We start from the raw sequence: 21836 nt of genomic DNA on the forward strand, positions 1-21836 counted from the left end.
CCATTCTAGTGGGTGTGAACTGGTTTTTTATCATGGTTTTGATTTGCATTTCCCTAGTAGCTAGTGACGTTGAGCATTTTTTGTGTAATTTTTGGTCATTCAAATATCTTCTTTGTAGAAATGTCTATTCAAGTTTTTTCCCCACTTTTTTATTGGGTTGTTTGACTTTTTGTTGTTGAGGTGAAGGATTTATTTATATATTCTGGATATTAAACCCTTATCGGATATGTGGCTGCCAAATATTTTCTCCCATTGTGTGGGTTGTCTTTTTACTTTCACAATAAAGTCCTTTGATGCATGAAAGTTTTTAATTTTGATAAGCTCCCATTTATCGTTTTGTTGTTGTTGTTGTTGTTTTGGCGTGGGCAGGCACCAGGAATCGAACCCAGGTCTCCGGCATGGCAGGCAAGAACTCTGCCTGCTGAGCCACCATGGCCTGCCCTATTTTTTCTTTTGCTGCTTGTGCTTTGGGTATGAAGTTTAAGAAACCATTGCCTAACACAAGGCCTGAAGATGCTTCCTTATGTTTTCATCTAGGAGTTTGATAATTCTGATTCTTATATTTAGGTCTTTGATCCATTTGGAGTTTATTTTTGTACATGCAATTCCTTTTGCCTTTAGACGTATGTCTCCACTCATTTCCAAAGTTACTTAGGTCAGCACCTTTTCCTCTCACCCCTTTCAGTGAGATTGTTCATACATTTATAATACAGAGTCTCTTGTCACAACCTGCATTCCTTGCTGGGTTCCCTAGACCTCCAAAATGATTTTTTAAAAATCTGCATCCATTAAAGTTCATTCTTTGTGCTGTAAAGTTCTATGGGTTTTGACAAATGCATAATGTCAAGTAACCACCATTACAGTACCATACAGGATAGTTTTACTGCTCTGAAAATCCCTTGAGGTTCATCTATTCACCCCCTCACCCCACACACACCTCCTGCTTCCAATCCCTGACAACCACTGATCATTTTACTGTCTCTGTAGTTTTTCCTTTTTCAGAATGTAATATAATTGGAGTTATACACTATGCAGCCTTTATAGACTGGCTTCTTTCATTTAGAAATATGCATTGAAGATTCCTCCATGTCTTTTTGTGACTTGATAGCTAATTTCTTTTTTTTTCTGAATAATATATACCATTGTATGGATACACCACAGTTTGTCAATCCATTCATCTATTGAAGTACATCTTGATTGCTTCCAATTTGGACTGATTATGAATAAAGCTGCTGTAAACATTTGTGAGTTTTCAAATCAGTGGCGTAAAGATCTAGGAGAGTGAAGGCAGATCATATGGCAAGACTATGATTAGCTTTGTAAGAAACTGCCAAACTGTCTTCCAAAGTGGCTGTACCATTTTATAGTCCCACTAGCAATGAATGAGAGTTTCAGTTGCTTTTTTTTTCTCTTTCAGCCATTTTTAATTTACAGTTTGTGTTCAATGCAAATCAATTCCATAACATGAGAAGGTACTATGAATCAAAGCATAAATACACAAACACAATATACAATCCAAAACAAGATGTATAGCATTCAAATACGAAGCAAAAGGGAGTGTTCATTCACACACACGGTAGCTTGAGATCTGTTGGATCTATTTTTCCCCTGTGGGTTTCTAAAGAAAAAAAAAGATGGAAACAAATGACTGGCTATCAAGACTTCTGTGGCCATGTTAGATACTAGGACGTCTAAGCATCAGTGTGTGACCATGCGAACAAAAAACTTCATGAGAGTATTTATTTTAAAAAAGCTTTCTGTGCATTTAGGCAGTTGTAAAAGATTTACTTTCCAAAATCAAGTCAATTTTAGGCTTATGACCATGTTCTAACTATCTAAAAATATTAACTGGTAAAGAAAGTGTTCCAAATGTGGCTATTCTGATTCATAGTTAAAAAAAAGTATTTACAGAAAGTGTGTAAAAATTTTTGTGAATTTAACGCAGGATAGGTTCCAGTCTTCACTTCCCAAATACTGGATTTACATTATTTTTGGCTCCCTCACATTTGCCTTTTAAATTTCAAGACCTATCAATTTTACTTTCAAAACAGATCATTTATTAAATTGCAAAAAGTGCTCAACATATGCAGAAACCAAAAGCAGAATTTTGAAATTGGGTGAGGTCAATGCATTTCTACTCTTTGGAATCAGTTTAGCTAAATGAATCTGGTGCTGTTGTTGGATGGGAATGTGATAGGAAATGCCTACCATTCTATTTTATAAGTGAATAAGCAAGATTTATTCATTATGCTTACATTGGGGGGTAGATTCCAATACATCATTGCCTGGCACATGTCAATTACTACTTAAAAAGTCAAATACAATATCGAATCCCAACCTCAGAAATAAGAACTGAGTTCCCAAGAGAACAATGATAGCTTAACAATGAAAAACTTTTATCTAGAGTTTATCAGCATTAAATTAGTATTGGTGAAACAATACATGGAGAATGTACAGTAACACCTGGAGGTTCCTTCTAATGTACACATAAATAGATTGGGAGAGCTTTTATATTACCTAATCATTTCATGACCCTACATGTTTAATGTACCAAATGAAAACTGAATCTCCATTCCACACCCCAGTGTTTCTCTTTGGATAAAAGAAAATCTATTTGTTTTTCAAGGTAGAGTTTTAAGTGTCCCTATTTCCTAAGTCACATTCAAGGAAATAATCTCTTCATTTTGGAGGTTGTCTCTTTTCGTCTTCTACATGAAACTCCAGCAGACTTAATATTGGCATTCATCATCTGATCAAATCCTTCACATGTTCTTCAAACCAGTCAAATTTGGGATTCTCAACATTTTCTGCATCAATAAGGTGTGGAACCAGTAGATTCAATGAAGACCTGTGTTCTCCTCGCCACACTGGACTTTAGATGCCGTTTGGATTGGGTTCAGAAGATGGGGAAGCATAGATGTTTCTTTTTTTTTGAAATTTTTTTTTTATTTTAACATTTATTCCCCCTATTATTTATTTTCATTCCATATGTTCTACTCATCTGTTGACAAGGCAGATAAAAGTACCATCAGACACAAGGTTTTCACAATCACACAGTCACACTGCGAAAGCTATACCATTATACAATCATCTTCAAGAAACATGGCTACTGGAACACAGCTCTGCATTTTCAGGCAGTTCCCTCCAGTCTCTCCACTACATCTTGAGTAACAGGGTGATATCTACTCAATGCATAAGAATAACCTCCAGGATAACCTCTCAACTCTGTTTGGAATCTCTCAGCCATTGACACTTTGTCTCATTTCACCCCTCCCCTTTTTGGTCGAGAAGGTTTTCTCAATCCCTTGATGCTGAGTCTCAGCTCATTCTAGGATCTCTGTCCCATGTTGCCAGGAAGGTCCACACCCCTGGGAGTCATGTTCCACGTAGACAGAGGGAGAGTGGTGAGTTTGCTTGTTGTATTGGCTGGAGACAGAGGCCACATCTGAGCAACAAAAGAGGCTCTCTTGGGGGTGACTCTTAGGCCTAATTTTAAGTAGGCTTGACCTATCCTTTGCAGGGTTAAGTTTCATATGAACAAACCCCAAGACTGGGGGCTCAGCCTATAGCTTTGGTTGTCCACACTGCTTGTGAGAATATCAAAAATTCAACTTGGGGAGGTTGAATTTTCCCGTTTTCACCATTCCCCGAAAGGGACTTTGCAAATACTTTTCCACTCACTGATCAAATCACTCTGGGATTCATCGGGGCATCACTCTGGACAAACCAACAAAATCTCATGTCCTACCCAAGCTTCCATGTACTTAGCATAGATGTTTCTTGATCTGAGTCTCTTGACAGTAGAGATGTAAAAGAGAGAGTGTGACCATGAGGAGGCTGGCTGTAGACTGCACGACTGTCTACTGTAGACTGCAGACTACTGCTGCTTCCTGGGGTGGTGGCATTAGCTGGACTTGGGGCAGCCTAGGTACTCTGGGAGGAACTACTTGAATGTGCTATGGCAGGTGTTTGATTTGAATACATCTGTGTGGGTAAGAGCAGCACCAGTCCGAGCCTGGCAACCATCGCTTGGCCCACAACCACTCCGTCAGTCTGGCTGGATGCTGGGTGTGTGGAGAACCACTGACTAGGAGCAGGCACAGGCAAGGTGGGCGAGTTCCAGTTGCTTTGCATCCATACCAGCACTAGGTAGTCAGTATTTTGAATTTTACTACTAGGTGTATAATGGTATCTTATGGTTGTTTCACTTTTCGATTCCCTGATAACAAATTAAAGCGAATATCATTATATATGCTAATGTGTCATCTGTATATCTTCTTTGGTGAGGTGACTATTCAGATCTTTTGCTCATTTAAAAAATTAGGTTATTTGTTTTCTTATAGTTGAGTGTTGAGAGTCTTTTGATTATTTTGAATATAAGTCCTTTATCAAATGCATGATATTTCTCCCAGTTTGTGGCTTGTCTTTTGACTCACTTACCGGTTCTTTCACAGAGCAGATGTTTTAGATTTTAATAAAATGCTTGCCAGGTGATGCCGCATGCCTCCTATTGCATCACTTGTGGCACAAGGTCTGTCACACTCTCAGTGATGTTAAGACTGATCATTTAGTTTAGCTGCTGTCAGCCTAATTAATCCATTATAAAATTTCCCATCAGGGGAAAACAGAATCATTTTAGCAATCATGGGATGAGCGTTACTTATATTCATTATTTTGTTAGGGGTTGCAAAATAGTGATTCTTTTTCTGATTCTATCATTCTTCCTGCATGTATTGGTTCTGGTTCTTCTATACAGAACTTTACCTTGCCACCTGTTTGGTTACCCTGAGATGCAATTCGGGCAGGAAAGGCAAGGAGCATTCATTTTTAGAATAATGATTTGGTAGCCCTGCAACCTCCAAGCTGACCAAGGACGTTTTCCTTTTCTCCCTCAGTATTATTATGAATTCAGATATAAACAGAGACACATGTATATATGTGTGCGTATGGTGTATTTTAAACTATGGCAGTAATCATTCTTCCTAATGCTCAAATTGGTTCATTTCCTTCAGGTTGGCCCCTATATTCTATTGCCATCGCCTCCAGTAGCCTCTGACGGCTTCCTTGCTCCTGGCACAGGGAGCTTTCCAGGAAGGGATCAGCCATTTCTCCAGTGAGCCTGAGTTCCTCTCGTTTCTTTTATAACAGGTGCATGCTAGGCACATTCCTCTACACCTCGCTTTTTTTCTCTTTTTTTTACTTAGAAGTCCAATCTTGAGATCATGCCATAGTAGTGCAGAGAGAACCTTTTCATTCTTATTTACAGCCGCATATGGATCTATTGCAGCTTTTCCGGTAGTCCGCTACTGAGGGACACGTTTCCCCAGTCTTATGTTATTACGTATGGCGCTGCTTTGACTCACCTTGTGCGTGTTATTTCATATGGGTATTTGCTAATAAATTTTTAGGATATGGATCGTTCCCAGAAGCTCATCAGCTAAAACAGAATCAGTGACTGCAGAAAGGGAATCCAGTAACACAATGCTTGCATTTCTGTAGTGGCAGGTGGGCTGGAGGGGCCTGCAGCTTCACTGGTGCCCCTTGAGACTGGCCCAAACCAGTAAATGCACGGACTGCTGCCAGCTGCGTCCTGGGAAGGGCTTGAGTAGCACTCTCTCATCATGTGATGCTCTTGTCACCTAATGGAGCGCTCCTTGCTCTTCTTCTTTTTAAGAACTTTTATCTGTGTTCAAAAATACTTAACAGTCAAAAAAATAAAATACTGGGAATCAAGGTGTGGGCCCCCTCACATCTTCAAATCCAAGCACCAGAGTTATCTGAGAGTACGTGCCTTTGCCAACTGTTTCCATTTTCTCTTTTCCAAAGACAAAGAGACTGTGTAATAACAGAGGCAGTCAGCTCTGTTCCATGTGTAACGATTAGGCCTCACCTGGGAGCTCACAGTGCTCACCTGTGAGAATGTGCAATCCTTGTTGCAGCGAAGCCTTGTGGTTGAGCAGGTTTGACTCTCGGCGTTCCCCTCACTGCCCTTTCCGCCTCCTCTCTAAGACAGGGATAAAATAGTGCTTTCCTGTGTGGCACAGGGGTAGGGCACATAAAATGCTCAGCAAAGGAAAGTGCCATGGACTGCAGGCTCCTTGACAGCAGTAAGACTGTCCCGCCCCAGGCCCACTGGCACTTGGTAGAGACTCAGTAAATGTTTGTTGAATAAATCAGGAAAGGGACCTGTTTCTCGCACAGCTTTTGAAAACTGGGAGAGAGGCTTTCACAGCCTGGAGGAGAATGATTTGTCCTGCAGCACCTGAGAGTTAGGCTGGTGCCCATGGGGAAAGGGTGACGCTGGCTTTTCCAAGACCTCAAGCCCTGTCTGGACTTCTCTCTAGACCTTCGACACCCTTCTTTGACCTGCTGCAGCACCAGTACCAGCAGCTCTGGGTGCAGGAACAGAAGGCCACCCAAAAAGCCATTAAAATGGAGAAAAAGCACAAGGTAAATGCAACCATCACTCCCACGTGGCAAATGGGTGGGGGCGGGAGGGGAGAGAAGAGGTGTCTGGAGCAAAGCTCAAAGATTGACATTTGTGTGTGTTTGTGGTTGGGGGATGAGAGGATGGGGAATGCAGTTGCACATTGCTGAGCTGACCAGCCATCAGAGGATTTTAGAGCTGGAAAGTTTCATCTCCTATTTAAGCTCAGAAAAGGTAGCCTGGCCTGGGGCACCAGCAAGTTGGCCTTGTGTGTCTCTGAATTAGAACCCAGCTCTCCTGACCTGCCTAGGGCTTCTTGCCAACAAACCTCTGCAAGACTTTATAGACCAAAAGTCAGCTTTTCCAGTAATCTGACCTGACCTAGACAGAGATGTACCCCGCACTATCTCAAAAGAAAAGACTAATATGGCAAAGTTTAAAAAATGAACACACTTTCAGGGGGGTACTTTAAAGAACACATCTTATTAAACTTTAGAAATATATTTTATCAATTATTGATTAGGCTCCATGCTAAACATTTCACATACATAATATATGCCATGTCATTTACACATCCCAAAAGCCTGAGGTGGGTGTCATTATCCCATTTCATGAGTGTGGAAATCAAGGCTCGGAGAAGCAACGCCTTGCACAGGGAAGTTTGAGCAGAAGTCTGAATGATGTCCAAACCTGTGCTTGTTTCCATTGGACCTTTGTTGCCAATAGCTAATGATATGAATCATTAGCAACTGACAGGAAATGAGCTCAGTAAGAATTTTACCTGGAAAAACATCTTTAGCTGTTACTTTGTGTTGTTGTACACTCTTAGAACTACTGAATACTCTTGAAATATTCTGCAATTCAGACTTCTGAGAACTCCTCTGAGATTGGCCTCCTTTCCCAGTAGATCAAATATATGATCATAAAAATAAGAATTGCTTTATGTTCACAAAGTGCTTAATCATTTTCATGAAGGGTGCAGCTTTAGTGCCTCTGGTTGTTACAACAGTTGCAACTTCCACTGTCCCAAAGGCACGCTCTGCATCAAGGAGCAGACTGAACTGGCACCCTTGTCCCTACATCTAGTCCTGCCGACAGCCCCATGATTTCATAGACACCACCTCTATTTGTTTCACTTTCACATGGGAAAACTGAGACCCAGAGAGATGAAGAGGTTTACCAAAGACATCAGAAACAGGCCCTGGACCCAGCCATGTCCTACACCAGAGACTGGGTTTCTGGAAAGCAAGGTCCTACACCATGCTCGCTATGGGAAACCTCAATAAATCCAGGATTCGACAGTCCTTGCAAGGTTTTAGGGCCACACTAGGCATCAGGAGTCAGGGGATGGGGGTGAGAATGCTAGTCCACTCATTTTAACCCAGAAAATATCCCTGATGGGCTAGGAGAGGTCATACGGTGTGGAGGGACTGAGGGTTCCTCAGGCAGGGGTTCCAGGCACCAGGCCTCTCCTGGCTGTTCTCGGCAGCCTTAACCAAAGCCACCTCGGCAGTTGGCGGAGTCAGTGCCACCAGCTCATTATGGAGCACAGCATTGTAATAACATTTTTAGCAGCCCACGATTAGTTTATTTGTTAATGGCTCAAGCAAGAGTCAACTCATTATGTAACGACGAATTTCAGAAAAAGCATTGCTGCTACAAACTGTTTTATAGCTTCACATGACAGTCGTGCTTTTTAATTAGCAACTATTTCACAGCGACTCTGAGTATTGGCAAATCCACAGGAACCCAAGCCTCCAGGGACTGATTTTCTGTCTCTAAGAGACTTGTAGTGAGTGTCTCTCTCTTTTATTTCTTAGCAAGATATCCCCTAAGCAGCTAATGTGAGGAACGACACCCCAAGCACTCATTTGGAGCTGGTTGCAACTCCAGGTGTGTGACTTTGAATGTGTTGCCACATTGTTTGGGTCTCAGTTTCCCTATTGGGCAAATAAGGAGGCCCTATAAAATGGGGACCTGCTGATCTGTGCCTAGCATGTAGTAGGCACTCAGGAAACACTTGAACAAACCACAGAGTTCTCTTCTGCTCCAAGATTCTTTGTGGCTGCCAAATTGTCTTACAAATAGCTATGAACCCACCAGTTGCTTGTGGGGGGCTATTGTCTGGGTTGACAAACAATTTATTGGGGTTGATAAGACTGTTTGCAAGACCAAATTACCACCAACCAAAGGGAAGTTTCTCTCTTTCTTGGGGACTGTAAGCAGATGGGGTGTCCTGGATTTTGGATGGTAGCAACCCCAAATGTAATTCTTGGTAACTGCTGCCATTTCGCAAACAGTTGTCTTGGCCAGACACTCAGCTCAAAGCTTAACTGAACAACCTCTGCAGCAACCCTGGATGTTAGACATCATCCCAGTTCCAAAGAAGGGACCTGAGGCTAAGAAAGAGCTTATCTTTGTCCCTCCAAGTTTGAAGCCCATTTTTTAAAAACCCCTGACTAGACAGCTTCTATGCTTTTCAAAAAACCTTTTAACATTAGGCTGGTTTAAAGATAAAGTTTCAAAGCTCTCTTCTAGAAGTCAGAGAGAATAACTAATCCATAGGTCTTGCATGTTATTCCAGACACCTTCAATAAATTAATATAATTGATTAGTAATAAAATTAATCAATAAAAGGGGTTTAATGGAGGTAGTCTCATCTTCAAGTTAAATTCAGTTTTTGACTATCCTTTCTGTGTACTTGGTGTGACGGTTGTTACAGTAGATGTAACACTGTGGAAGACACTGAAGTTTTATCCAAACTTGGGCCCAACCCTCAGAGGAAAATGGTCTTTAAAGAGAGTCAATTTATCCCAGGTGAAACCCAGGACAGACCCAGGTTTTATGGGGCCTGACACATACTCAATTTGGAGGCCCTACTTAAGAAAAAACAAACAAAAACACATGACAAGGAATTACTGATTGCATATGTAGAATGGTATGATTTCTAAATGTTGGGTTAATTTCTTTTTTTCCGTTAATTAATAAAAAAAAAAACAAAACATGACAATTGCAACTTTTCAAAATCATGTGTGCACATGATTAAGGCCCCTCCCAGGATTTAGGGTTAGGAGGCCCAAAGCTCAAGCTGTATCAGCTTCACAGAAAATCCACCTCTGCGTGAAACAACCAGCAAATAACACAGGGCATGTTTATTGCAAATGTTTATCGAGCTTGCCTCCAGGCCTAAAAGGCTCAGCCTGTGACCTTGTCCCCAAGGAGCAGCTCCGACAAAGGCCTATGAAAGAGAGCGATGGGGCAGATTGGCTCCCACAGAGTTCTGGGGTGGTGGAAGGTCCCTCCAGGAGGGTGTGCGTGGGAGTCAGCCTGGGTCCCGTCCTCATCCCACCGCTTACAGCTGCACGACCCTGGGACAGTTATTAACTCCACCAAGTCTCATCCTTAGAGGGGATAGTAAGTAAGGAGTGTGTTATAAAACGTAGCCTGCGCCTGGCACAGCATAAGAGCTCAGTAGGGTTAGCCATGATGATTATGGATGAATCCCCTGGGGGGTTTCCAGGGGGCACCTACGGTTGTTCCTCCACTCAGCCCCGGGGCCGGCAGGGGCTAGGGACTGCAGGAGCCGTGTGGGGCACAGACTGCCCAGGTTCGCATCCCAGCTCTGCTCCTTCTGGCTCTGTCTGTGACCTTAGGTGAGTTCCCCAGTCTCTCGGAATCTCAGAACGTCACCTATAGCAAGGGGATGACAATAACACCTCCACAAGGGGCTAGAGAGAAACACACTAGAGAGCCGCAGGGCATATCCTGGGACCGCCCTCCCCCTCCACCCTCACTGCTGGCCCCTCTTAACTGGCTCCAGACGACCCAGTGGAGTGCTAGGAACTCCACATTAGTATCCAGGCCGTCCGTAACTGCTCTGTGACTCCTCCAGCTGGTGCTTACTGAGCGTCTCGAAACGTGACATGTCCAAAGCCAAAGTCCCGATTCCCACCCCAAACTTAACTCCTCTTCATCCCCGTCTTTTCCACCTCAGAAAATGGCAGTACCATTTTTTTTCCAGTTTGAGCCAAAGTCCTGAGAATCATACTCTATTTCCCTCATGCCCCATTTCTAAGGCCTCAGCAATTCCAGCATCTGACTACTACTTACTGCCTCCGAGGTCTTCACTTGAACCCAAATCATCTTCAGCTCTCACTTGGATTGTTGTACTTGCCTCCTGACTGCTTGTCCAGCATATACCCTCCTACCCCACACTGTCCCAGAGTTGCCTTCCACCAGCACTGGAGAGAGCCTTCCAAAACCAAAGTCAGGTCACGTCATTACTCTGCCTTCCAAAGGCTTCCAGGGCCCTACGTGATCTAACTTCCTCAGCCTCTCGGATTCCCCCTCCTATGCAAGCCACACCGCCCTCCTTGCTATTTCTCAACCGTACCCATTGCACTCCTACCCCAGGGCCTTTGAATTTGCTGCTCCCCTTTACAAGAGCACTCTCCCCCCAGATTTCCCAATGGTTCCCTCTTCCACCGCCTTCCGTCTCTCCCCAAATGTCGCCTTATCAGGGAAGGTCTTTTCTGACCTGAAATACCATCTCTTCCCTGGTTGGCCTCTTTGGGCTTTAGAGCTTTTTTTTCTTTTTAAGCACTTATCGCCAGTTGGCATTTTTTTAAAATTAATTTCTTAGTATGTTTATTGTCTCTCCCACTAGAAGGCTAGCTCCGTGAGGGTGGGGAGTTTGTTTTATTCAGTCGTGAATCCCCAGCTCTTAAAACGGAGCCCAGAATGCATGAATGCAAGTGTCAACTACCTGGCAAAGCCTGTAAGCCCAATAACTGTTTGCTGTGAAGCTGTATTACTGGGCGTTCAACCAGCCCTACAGGATGAATATGATCCTGTTCTCCCTGACCTGGGTCCCTTTCAATGGCCCTTCCACAGTGGCACATCCTGTCTGCATCACTGGGTACCGGTGCCCTCCCCTGCTTATCCACCAAAACAGTCCCTTGTCTGCACCAGGGGTGGGGCTCCAACTCTTCTCACCAAGGCCATAGGTAAAGACAAGGCTGAACATCTCCTCTGTTAACTCCCCTAGAGTCTTGCATTTTGACAAGGATCAAAGCCATGGGTTCTTAAGGAGGTGGGCCTCAGGTTTGACTGTACATCAAAATCCCCTGGGAGTGTGTTGAAAATGCAGAGTCCATGGCCCCTCCCCAGCTGATTCTGAGGTTGGAGGCTTGGGCCATCACAGAACTCTAATGATGGACTTGCAGCATCTGTTTGACTGTTAGATGGCTCAGGGGTTCTTCTGGGCTTCTGAAATCTAACCCTGCAGAGAACTTGGGGCCTCTGCTCTGGGCCCCTAAATCTCCCTATTGCATGATCAATCAAATCATACATTTCTTGATGAATATGCAACTAAGTGATGATATTGTGAATTACTGATTATGTATGTTGATGTTTTATTTTGTTTCTTTATTTTTTTAATTAATAAATAAGTTTTTTTTAAATCATACATTTCTTCCTCCAAACACTTAGTACTTCTAACTGTCAGCAATGTGTTAGCTGGGCAGGAAATTACAAGGATGACTGAGACACTTTCCCTGCTTCAAGGAGGCTGCAAATCAGAACTCTGCATGTTCTAGGTAGAACTAGAAACTGGAACAACAGGCTGGGGGCATCCTACGATCCCTCTCCTGTCCACTCAGCTTTGGCCACAGGCTGTAGCAGGGCTGCAGGTGCTGTGAAACGAGTCTCTTGGAGAAGGGCCAGGGGTGAGAAGCAAAGTGACCCACTTACAAGTTTGCCACCCAACCATCAGGTCCCTTCATCCTAGCCGGGCTTCTCCAGGTGATCTGGTAACCTTCTCTACCTTTGCATTTCTCTGCCCTATAGGTGATCCTTGGGAAGCTGTATGAGACCCGGAGCTGTCAGTTGAGGAAGTACAAGCCGCCTGTGAAGCTGGATGCCCTCTGGCATATGCCCCACTTCCAGAAGGTCAGTACCCACCACCCTTCACCCATCTGTCCCCTCCCTCACCCAGGGGTGGAATGTCACTTGCCTTCCTGGTCTTTCCCTGTCATCTTGACGGCTGAGTCCTGTCGGCTTCTAACAATCAATTGGTTAAAACAACACAATAATAGCTATAACATTTGTCGAGCACCCCCTAGGTGCCAGGCACTGCACTCGTGCTCCGCTTACCCTTGGAATCTTCCCCCTCACTGCAGGAGTTGCTGCTGTTATCATCCCCGTTTTATAGATGGGAAACTTGCCCAGGGCCTCATAGCTGGTAAGCAGCAGAGCCTTGGGTGGAACCCAGGCCATCTGACTGCAGAGTTTGTATGTCCACCCTGGGCCAGACCTTTCTACAACGAGGCTGTTGTAGAATGCACCGATGCACCAGTGGACTGGGCATGTGGGGCTGCCAGACAGCCACATACCCACCAGTGCTAACCCTTCCGCTGGGCAGTGTCCCTGGGAGATGGGGGTGACAGTCCATCAGGGATGAACATAGGTGCGTGCACACACCCAGGTGATCCAGATAAGGACCCGGGAACCCACCTGCTGTGGCCTCAGGACTGAGCCAGGTGTTTGCCATGTAGCCCTGTAGCACCTGGACAGGGATTCATTTTCAGCAGCTCTTAACAGGGAGAGAACAGCATAAGGGCTGGAGGTATTGTGCAGAGGAGGGGAAATGTGAGGTTTACGAACACTGGCTTCAGGGTAGGAGGGGTGCTGCGTCTGCCCCACTCGGGCACGGCCAGCCTTTCCAGCTGGTCACAGGGGACACGCCTGGCCCTGGGAAGACAGCTGCGCTAAGCAGCGTTCCTGGCCAGCCCAGGACCAGCCGCTGTGTTGAGTTAAACTGCAATTTAGACAATGAAGGGGCTGGTGCCTTCCTGAGGCTAATGCACTTGAACAAGCTGCCGAGTTTCACCAGAGAAACCTGCCTTGGCCGCCTTGATGCCGCCTCTCATGTCCTGCCCCAGCGGCCTCCATCCGCATATGTCAGTGACCATTCACCTCGCTGCCTGTCAGCCCGCGCCGCCACCGCTGAGACCGCAGCACAGACCAGGGAAAGGACATGACTAGGCGCTGTTCAGGGACTGGGGACGCGGGGGCGGGGCACGGAGAGGTGGTGGGAGCTCCTGCTTTCTCGCTCTTCTCTTCCTGGCCCTTGACGTGACGACTCATCTTCCGTTTCTCTGTCTCTCTCAATTTCCTACTTTTAAAAAACGACATCCTTACTTCCCTCTTCTCTGTCTCACACTCAGCAGTTTCCTTCACAGCCTCCTCTCTGGCCATTTTTCTGTTGCCTTCGGCCCTTTATTCTTTTCTCTCTGGTGTCTGTGGGGGACACGGGCGTCCAGGGGGTGCTCCCCAAGAAGCAACAAGGGCCCGCTGCCCCGTGGGCGTGAGATGCAGCCCCTGGTGCTCTGCTTTGCGGCTTTGACTCCTAGCCCCTCTCCACCCCTTCCTTTCGGATTTAGCACCCACCCATAGCTACCAAAGCCACGGTCAAGGGAGGGCTCAAGGGGTACTTCCCTCAACAGAGCAGGGAAAGGGCCTCCTCCCCATCCCAACACCCCCACGCCCAGGTGCCACCGGCACTCCTGTGTTGAAAGCTCCTTGTCGCACGTGGCTTGGTAGCCCCACAGTGCCTGGCGCATGGTAGGAGCCCCCATGTGTAACCGAGTGAATGCGTTTCTGCTTCTGAAATAGTTGTCTTGACTTAGCTGACCCTGGACTCTCCCACTCTTTAGATTGTTGTTATAAGCAACAGTCGTGAAACTGTAATAATATTTTTTTCAGTACCGGGCAGAACTCGTATCCTTATCCCCATTGTTCAGATACAGCCACCCAGGGCATGTGCTTTCCTTGCCCAGCGAGTGGCCGAGCCTGGACACCTGTGTCATAGAAAGAAAAAAAAAAAAAAGAGAACAGGAATAAAAATGCAAGCCCCGGTATTTGTAATGTGTTTTCATCTTTTCTGGGAATGTTCACATCGCACTTTGTGGGGTTCTTTTAGTTAAAGGGACTAGTTGTGTCCCTCATTCTATCGACCAGAAACCTGTAGCCAAGGGGAACAGGGGCTCACGCTGGACTCTTAGAGCAGGCCGCACCCCTGGAGCTGTCCTGCACAGCCCAGCAGACACCCTTAGATCCCCAGAGCACTGCTGTCACAGATGCAATGCTCAGTCCCCTCCCTGTTGGGAAATAAAAACAATGAGTACGTATTGAGCTCTCACTATGTGCCTAGCACAAGGCGTACAGATCTCATAGATACCGTGTCCCCACTCTACTGGCGTGGAAACTGAGGCTCAGAGAGGTGAAAGAAAGGATTGAGTCTAGGGCTGCCCGACCCCAGGGCCTCTTCTCTCTACAGCTGGGCAGTCATGCCTTGTGAGGACTCTTTCCTTGACCTCCCTGCACTACCCTAGGAATCCTTTCTTCCCCTTTCCCCTCTTATCAACACTGCAATTGATAACTGTGCAATTAGTCGTTTAATGTCTGTCTTCCCTGGTAATGTGTGAACCCCACGAGGACCAGGCCTGTCCTGTCCTCCACCATGTCTCTAGAGGCTAGCGCAGTGCCCACCACGTAGGTACGTGGTCAGCGAGTATCTGGAATGAATGCATGACCACTGCAGCCCAGGAGGACAGAAGAATGTAAGAGCCTTCACAGACCCGGTGAAACCGTCCTTCCCACCCTAACCTCCCCAGCGCCCACTACCCCTCCCGGCCACCGACGAGGCCAGGGCGCTCAGAAGGCAGGCCGGTAGCGGGCGGTTCCTGCCCCGCCGGGGCTGCTCTTGGTGGTGTTTGCAAAGCCCCGGGAGGGTCTTTGTCTGTGCCTCGTGTCACTGCTGATCCGCTGCCCCCACCCCTCCCCACCCCAGCCCCATTATGAAGGGAAAAAAGCGCTTCCAAAAAAGTTGAACCTGTCACGGTGATGGATAACCTAAATGGACTCTCCCCACTCACGAACAGATGTCGACGCTGAACTCTGTCAGAAATAATTAAACACCTTTCACATGGAAAAGCAGCAGGCAGGGGCGCGGGCAGCCTGCTCCTTGGGCTGGGTCAACACGAGTGAGCAGGCTGGCTCTCGGCACAGACTCCGCCAGCCCGCCAGGGGGGTGCTTCCATGAAGGGGGCACTTCTCTGGGTCGTGAGACGGAGAGGAACCAAGAAAAGGAGAGGAAAACATTCTGTCGGGGCTCTCACTACTGTAGGCAGAGAAAAGGCTGCTGAGTGATTCCAGCACCTCTTTTCTGGTCTGTGTAACCAGCCATTGCCGCAGAATAGCCAGTGTCCGGGAGTGAGGGTCAGTGACAGCTGGCAAGTGGCCTTCCTGCCAGGGATCTCTATCTTGTGTGACTGGGCGGCTGAGCGGCCTGCACTCGACTCTGGACCACTCTGGGCCTCCGTTTTCTCCTCTGGAAATGAGGGGGTAGGACTAGTTTTTGAAGGTCTCTTCTAACCCAGAATTCTGTGACTCTGAGTTCACTGGTCATGAGCCACGTGGGAGGAGACAAGGCCCCCCTCTCCAAGCCCAAAGTGACCTGACCCTTCCTCAGGTGCCCGTTTTGGGGCCAGGATGTGAACTCATCAACTCCCAGCCACCGAGTGGAGGAGTCGCTGGGCTCGGGGCCGAAACCCTCTGTGCCGATGGCATCAGGGCTCTCTCATGCCCTTCGCCAAGGCGCGATGGGATCTGAAGGGCAGAGAGAGGGAGGGAGAAGAGAAGAGGTGTGCTATGCCTGTGTGCCTGCAGGGGTGGGGGAGGGGGGTGGAGGGTGGTAACGCGACCCCAGGGTCAGCCACACTTGGGTCACTCCCTACCTGTCAGGTGGCTTTATCTGTCTGAGGCCCTGTTTCCTCTCCCGTAAAATGGTCCTGTGATACTTTCCCGGCAGCGTTGCCAGGAGGATTTAATAAGATGTGCGTACGAAGTTTAGCAGAACACCTGGCCTGGGTTTACAATAAATGGCAACTGCCAGGAGTGTGGTCCTCGCTGTCCTTCCTTCACTCATTCATTCACAAACCCTTTTACTGTGCGCCTTTGGGAGCTGTTCTCGGCCCTGGAGATATGCTGACAAACAAGCTGGACTAAATGTATTTTCGCTGCCACTGGCTGCGGGTGACTGTCAAGGAGTAGGACGATGGATGGGTGACAGGATAGGATGGCCAGGCAGGGGAAGTGTGGAGAGACTCTACCCCCAGATGTCCAGTGTTGACCGACTGAAGACAGTCGGAAGCACCAACCTTAGCTGGCAGCCCCAAGCTTGAGGCGTGGGGGTGATTCAACTGCATTAAATGTAATTACAGCACAGGCTGGCTCTGCCTTCTTCACATGCCTTTTTGCAGGAATGTCCTAAGGGCTCTTCCCTGGCAGGGGACCAGACATCCCGGCGTGTCCAGGACAGCCTTCTTTATTAACTGTAATTATTAATAGTTCCCCCTTTTGCTCTCAGGAGTGGCCCAGTCTGAACCACGTATTCTCTGGTTGCCTAATATTAAGCCGTGAAAAGCAGATGGTCTATCCTTCTATTTAAAAAAACTTCCAGCGAGAACGGCCCAAAAACAAAAGGACAGGGGCTCCTGGGTGCTTATGGCCACGCAGATGGCAATGGCGAAAGAGGGGCAACTGCCAATGATGGGTTAGCTTAAGTAATGTGTTGGTAGTTTTTTACAGGGAAATATTATATCGGCATTAAAAATGATTTTGATCTTTACTTACTGATAGTTATATATTGTTGGGTGGAGGAAAAACCTGATAACCTAATAAATAACCCGTATTGTGTGAGCCCATAAATCTCTACATGGGTCTGTGCATGGACTGCGGAAACAACAGTGACCTCTGGGGGTGAGATGTAAGCTGGTTTTACTTTCTTCGATGCTTTTCCCTGAATTGTCTGAATGTTTATAGTGAGTACATGTAACTTTTACAATGCCAGTAAGTCTGAAAAATAAAACTCTTTTCCAAGGAAGGGGAATCTACATCCTGTCCTGGGTGCTTTTCCAAGTGTCCAAGCCCCTTTCAGCCATTCTTCCTGGGGTCTCACGGAATGGGGTCTCACGGAGTAATCATATGCTGCAGGGCAAGCCCAGCTTTTTGGGTTCAGTTTCCATCTGCCCCATCTGTAAAGGTCCCAGGCAAGCACTGCCCCCCAGCAGTGAAAGCTGCTGACTTGCCAAGTTGTGATCTTATAGGCAACTCCATGTTATAATTGGGACCCCCAAATCCAATTTACAAGGCGAATTTGCCCATGTATCTCACAGTCTCTACTTCCAGGAACACACTCCACCCCTCCCCCAGCAGCCCTGGTCTCTCCTGGCAGCTCTGCTATCCACTGACATTACATAGTCATTCAGTCACTAAAGTATGAACAAATTGACTATATTTTTACTTGGCTTTTGGTTTCAGCCCCACTGCTTTAGAATAATGGCTCAAGCTATTAAGCTAACAGTTTGATTTACAAACTATTGTGCGCTGAACGCTGCATTCAGACTTCTGTTTTCATGGAAAATGAACCCTGCCTCTGGTCTCCTGGGCCTCAGGCTCCCTGATAGACCAGGAGATGGTGGGAAAAAAAAAATCATCACAATCAGCCAAGCAGTGACACCCAGAGATGCAGCTGATTAGTGAAAGCTGCTGAATCTAAGAAAAGGATTTTCTTTCCCCGGCTTTAAGCTCTCTTACAAATCATAACTGGCTGGGAAGTTAACTCTCTGCTAAACCCCCAGTGCAGGCTCTTAGCCTGTCCACCCCGTGGCCTCCACTTCGCCAAAGGGCCTGCCCAGTTAAAATAAAGGGCGGTCGTTCTCTGCAAAGGTGCTCCAACCCGGGAGTCATTCTTTCCAGACCCAGGCAAGACAATCCACTGCCCCTCCCAGAGACCTCTGCACCAGTGATGTATTTTAAGAATCCTCTGTCTCTGTTGCATTGGAATAAGAATTATCCTATGTTGCCATGGAGGGCACTGAGCTCAGGAATGGAATGTGTCACACACACAGAAACGGGGCACTAGGAAGAATGAGTCAGAGGCCCTGATGCAGTTGACATTTCTTCCCTAAATACAGATACCCCCTCATTATAAACCGGATCACTATGCAGAAGAGCAGGCTTGCTGAGGGAATAAAAGCAGAAGCTTGATTGGTTTTACATAATCCAGCACCTCAGAGGTACAGAATTTTTAGGCATCTGCTCATGAAGTGACATTGTTGCTCAAATACTGGCAAGTCACAAAAAGCCAGAGCTGAAGTTCTGCGGACGGGACAAGAGGAAAGGGGGAGGGATCAGCCACGGTCCTGGAGCAGCATGAGAAGTCTGGGGGGACCAGGTCAGAGAGGAAGAGGTCAAACGATAGAGGGGCCAGCAGCAAAGGGATGCTGAAGCCAATACTTCCAACAGAATTAGTCCTGTGGCCTAGGACCCGCAGCCTAATGGTCCCCTTAATCCTTCCAGCTTCCCCGAGGAGTTTTCGGTTTAATCCAGAGGATCATCACCTTGCTGGGTGCTAAAATATCTCAAAATTTGTACTGAAAACCTACCAGAAAATAGAGTAAGACAGTGTATCTTGGCACCAGGAATACATCTGGAATCTCTAGAGATATCTAGAGTCTCATGTTGAATTTGGGGAGTTGATGGGACTTTGAGGGTTCCCCCAGTTACTTCTTCCAGTTTCTAGTTCATCCCCAGGAGAAGAGATCCTTGACAATTTAAAGACAATCTCACTGGTTTGAGGAGTTTGTGTTCACGTCTTGATACCGCCAGCATAACTTCTTCAGTGACTCCTTTGAACCCCCCTTGTTTCCACATGTCCTCACTTGTCAGCCTTTGTCACCTGGCCCTAATGGCTTGGGTGTCATGGGAATTCAAAGTTGCACAATATGGGGTCAGCAGTGGATTCTAGGAGAGAAACAATATTAGAAGAACTTTACTTGGATAAACTGAGGGTTCAATCAAACTGAGATTTGTCAAAGGGTGAGCAAGATTAATCAAGATGCTGGTATCTTTCTAACTAAAAGCCATAAGCAACAAATCCAACCTTACTAGTGTCCCCTGGAGATGTAAAGTCCATTGCCATCAGAGAACATACATTAGGGAGAGGGTAAGATAACAGGTTTTTCTGGCTTCTTCCCTTCCTCTCCTTAAAGAAGTCCTGTGAAATGATGCCTTGGTGGTGGGGGGTGGAGAGTACAAAATAAAATGTGAATAGTTTGACCAAAGTCATGAATTGAGTGGCTGGAAGTATAAAGGGAAGAGTGTATATGAAGTTACCTAAAGGCAGCATTCCCAGATGACAGTAGCAATGACAGCATCTACAGCTCACACATGTGGACACCACTTATGGGTCAGGTTGGGTGCTTTTGCAGATTATCTCATTTCATGTCAATACTCACTATCATCATATGTGGTATAGATGTCACCCTGTCTCAGAGATGAGGGAAGTAAGGCTCGGAGGCCAAAATCACTTGCCCAAGGTTAACAGCTAGCAAGTGGCTGAGTGAGGACTTGAACCCTTAGGCTGGCTGCCTCCAGGCCTCAGGCCCGGGAGGAACTGATAAATACTAAGGACCTCCAACTAAGGCCAGGTGCCAGTAAGAGGCTAAACACAGGATCCGTGAAGGAAGTGAAGGGCCAGTTTTTAAAAGGGTTTTTATAGGTGTCCAGAGGGTCGTGGCCAGCCCTGCTCTGGCTGATTTAAACTCTTGCAATAAACCAAACTTCCCACTGCCACAAAACAGCTTTAGACCTCGATAAAAACCCCAAACATCTTTTAAATTGCAGTTTGGTCCCAAGAATAAAGCAGAAAGAGGCCATTGACCTGGGATTCAGCCTTGCTTTATTAAAAGGCACAAGCTGGAGACTGAGTAGAGTGTGAGAGCTCAGGGTGTGGGTTTCGAAATCACCCAACCAGCTTCACATCCCAACCTGCTGCGTGCCTGCCTCTGTTTCTGCGTCTGTAAAACGGAAATAATAGTTGAGAGGATCAGACATAATTGTGCATGTAAAGGGCTTGGCACAGACCTGGTTAAGGGAAGGTTATGAAACAGCAGAGCTTGTGGTTGGCCAGGGCCTTGGATCTGCTCCTGCTAATAGGGGTTCTCAAAATCAGCTGTGCCTGGGGTCTCCTCTTTGAGGAGAGGTTTAACATGCAGATTTCAGGACTCTGGCCAGGACCTTGATTCAGACCTTGATGTCAAGTCTGCATTTTCAGCAAACACCTTCCCTAGCTGCCTGGGTCAGCATTAACTCCACTCTTATAAGTTATGTTAAAGTATATATTTCCTATGAGAGTTTGGTGCACTTTCATAGGTTTGATATGAAGTATGTCGGGCCTTTACAAGGAAGCATGCCTGTTGTAGGCAGGCTGTTGAACCAACCTAATGATTATGAACTTGGTTCCTAAATTCTGTCAAAATCAGTCTCTTTATATCTTCCTCTCCTTGGTTGTGTTTCTCAGTCCTGGAGCTTGATGAAATCATCTGCCTTCTACGTGGCATCCCTTCAAATACCTGAAGTCAGAAACCCATTTCTTCACAATCCCTGGTTCCTGTCTGCTCCTGTGGCAGAGTTCTGAAAGTCAAAAGGCCGAACCATACATTAGAATAAGAATGGACCACCCGCATCAACTCTGCCACTCAGCTTGACAGTTTCTACTTTTATCCAGTCAGTAGAAGATTTATCAGTTTGAACTACATTTCTATATTTGTTTAAAGAGATTGTGGTTGGAGACGTCCATCGGTGCCACTTAAGTCAGGATACAAGAATCTATGTGAAAATTTCCTGCTTGAGGGCAATTTCAGGAAAAATTGCAGCCAGATTTGTAGGCTAATAATAATAGTAATAATCACAGTATTAGCCACCATGTCTTGGATGCTTATTCTTTGTGCCAAGCATCGTACCAAGAGTCTGGTCCCCAGTGACCCCATGGGATGGCTAGCATTAACTCACTTTGCAGATGGGAAACTGTGACTCCTGGTCATATGGCTGGAAAAGCATTAGGATTAAGATTGGAACTTAGATCTATTGCACCCAGAAACCTGTGTTCCTAACCATTGAGCTTCTAGTGTGGAAAAAACATGGTTGATATGATGAAATGCGCTCTTCTTTTGCTTCACATGGGACAGAAATTGATCAAGACTTCGCATCTGTTCAATTCAGGGGCCTGAAAGTTTCTACACTTCCTCCAGACAATCTCTGTTTTATGGAACCTTTGAATATCTTATTTCACATCATGTGTAATCTATTAGACCTGTTCAAGTCACTTGAAAGGAGACAGGATAAAAATATTGAAGAAAATAAAACACGCTTTTCACTTAGAGTTTAAGCTGAACAAAGCATATGGAAAGGATCTTCAGGGTGCTTCAATCTCAGATATATCCATCCATCCAACCAACCATCCATCCATCCATTCATCCAACCATCCCTACATTAATCCAGTCAG

The 21836-nt window shown here is 46.2% G+C and overlaps 1 protein-coding gene across 2 annotated transcripts in view; it reads left to right on the plus strand.

Moving 5' to 3' along the window:
- Positions 1-21836, plus strand: part of CFAP77 (cilia and flagella associated protein 77) — a 148373-nt gene that overhangs the window by 109826 nt on the left and 16711 nt on the right. For both annotated transcript variants that reach the window (XR_013170083.1, XM_077147340.1), the window contains exons 4-5: positions 6345-6450; positions 12275-12376. Coding sequence is in view for 1 of the 2 variants with exons in the window: in XM_077147340.1 (XP_077003455.1) it covers positions 6345-6450; positions 12275-12376 (208 nt within the window). In the remaining variant the exon portion in view is untranslated. The remainder of the gene's footprint in view (positions 1-6344; positions 6451-12274; positions 12377-21836) is intronic.

This window comes from Tamandua tetradactyla, chromosome 2 (genome assembly GCF_023851605.1).
Source record: "Tamandua tetradactyla isolate mTamTet1 chromosome 2, mTamTet1.pri, whole genome shotgun sequence".
Taxonomy (NCBI): Eukaryota; Metazoa; Chordata; class Mammalia; order Pilosa; family Myrmecophagidae; genus Tamandua; species Tamandua tetradactyla.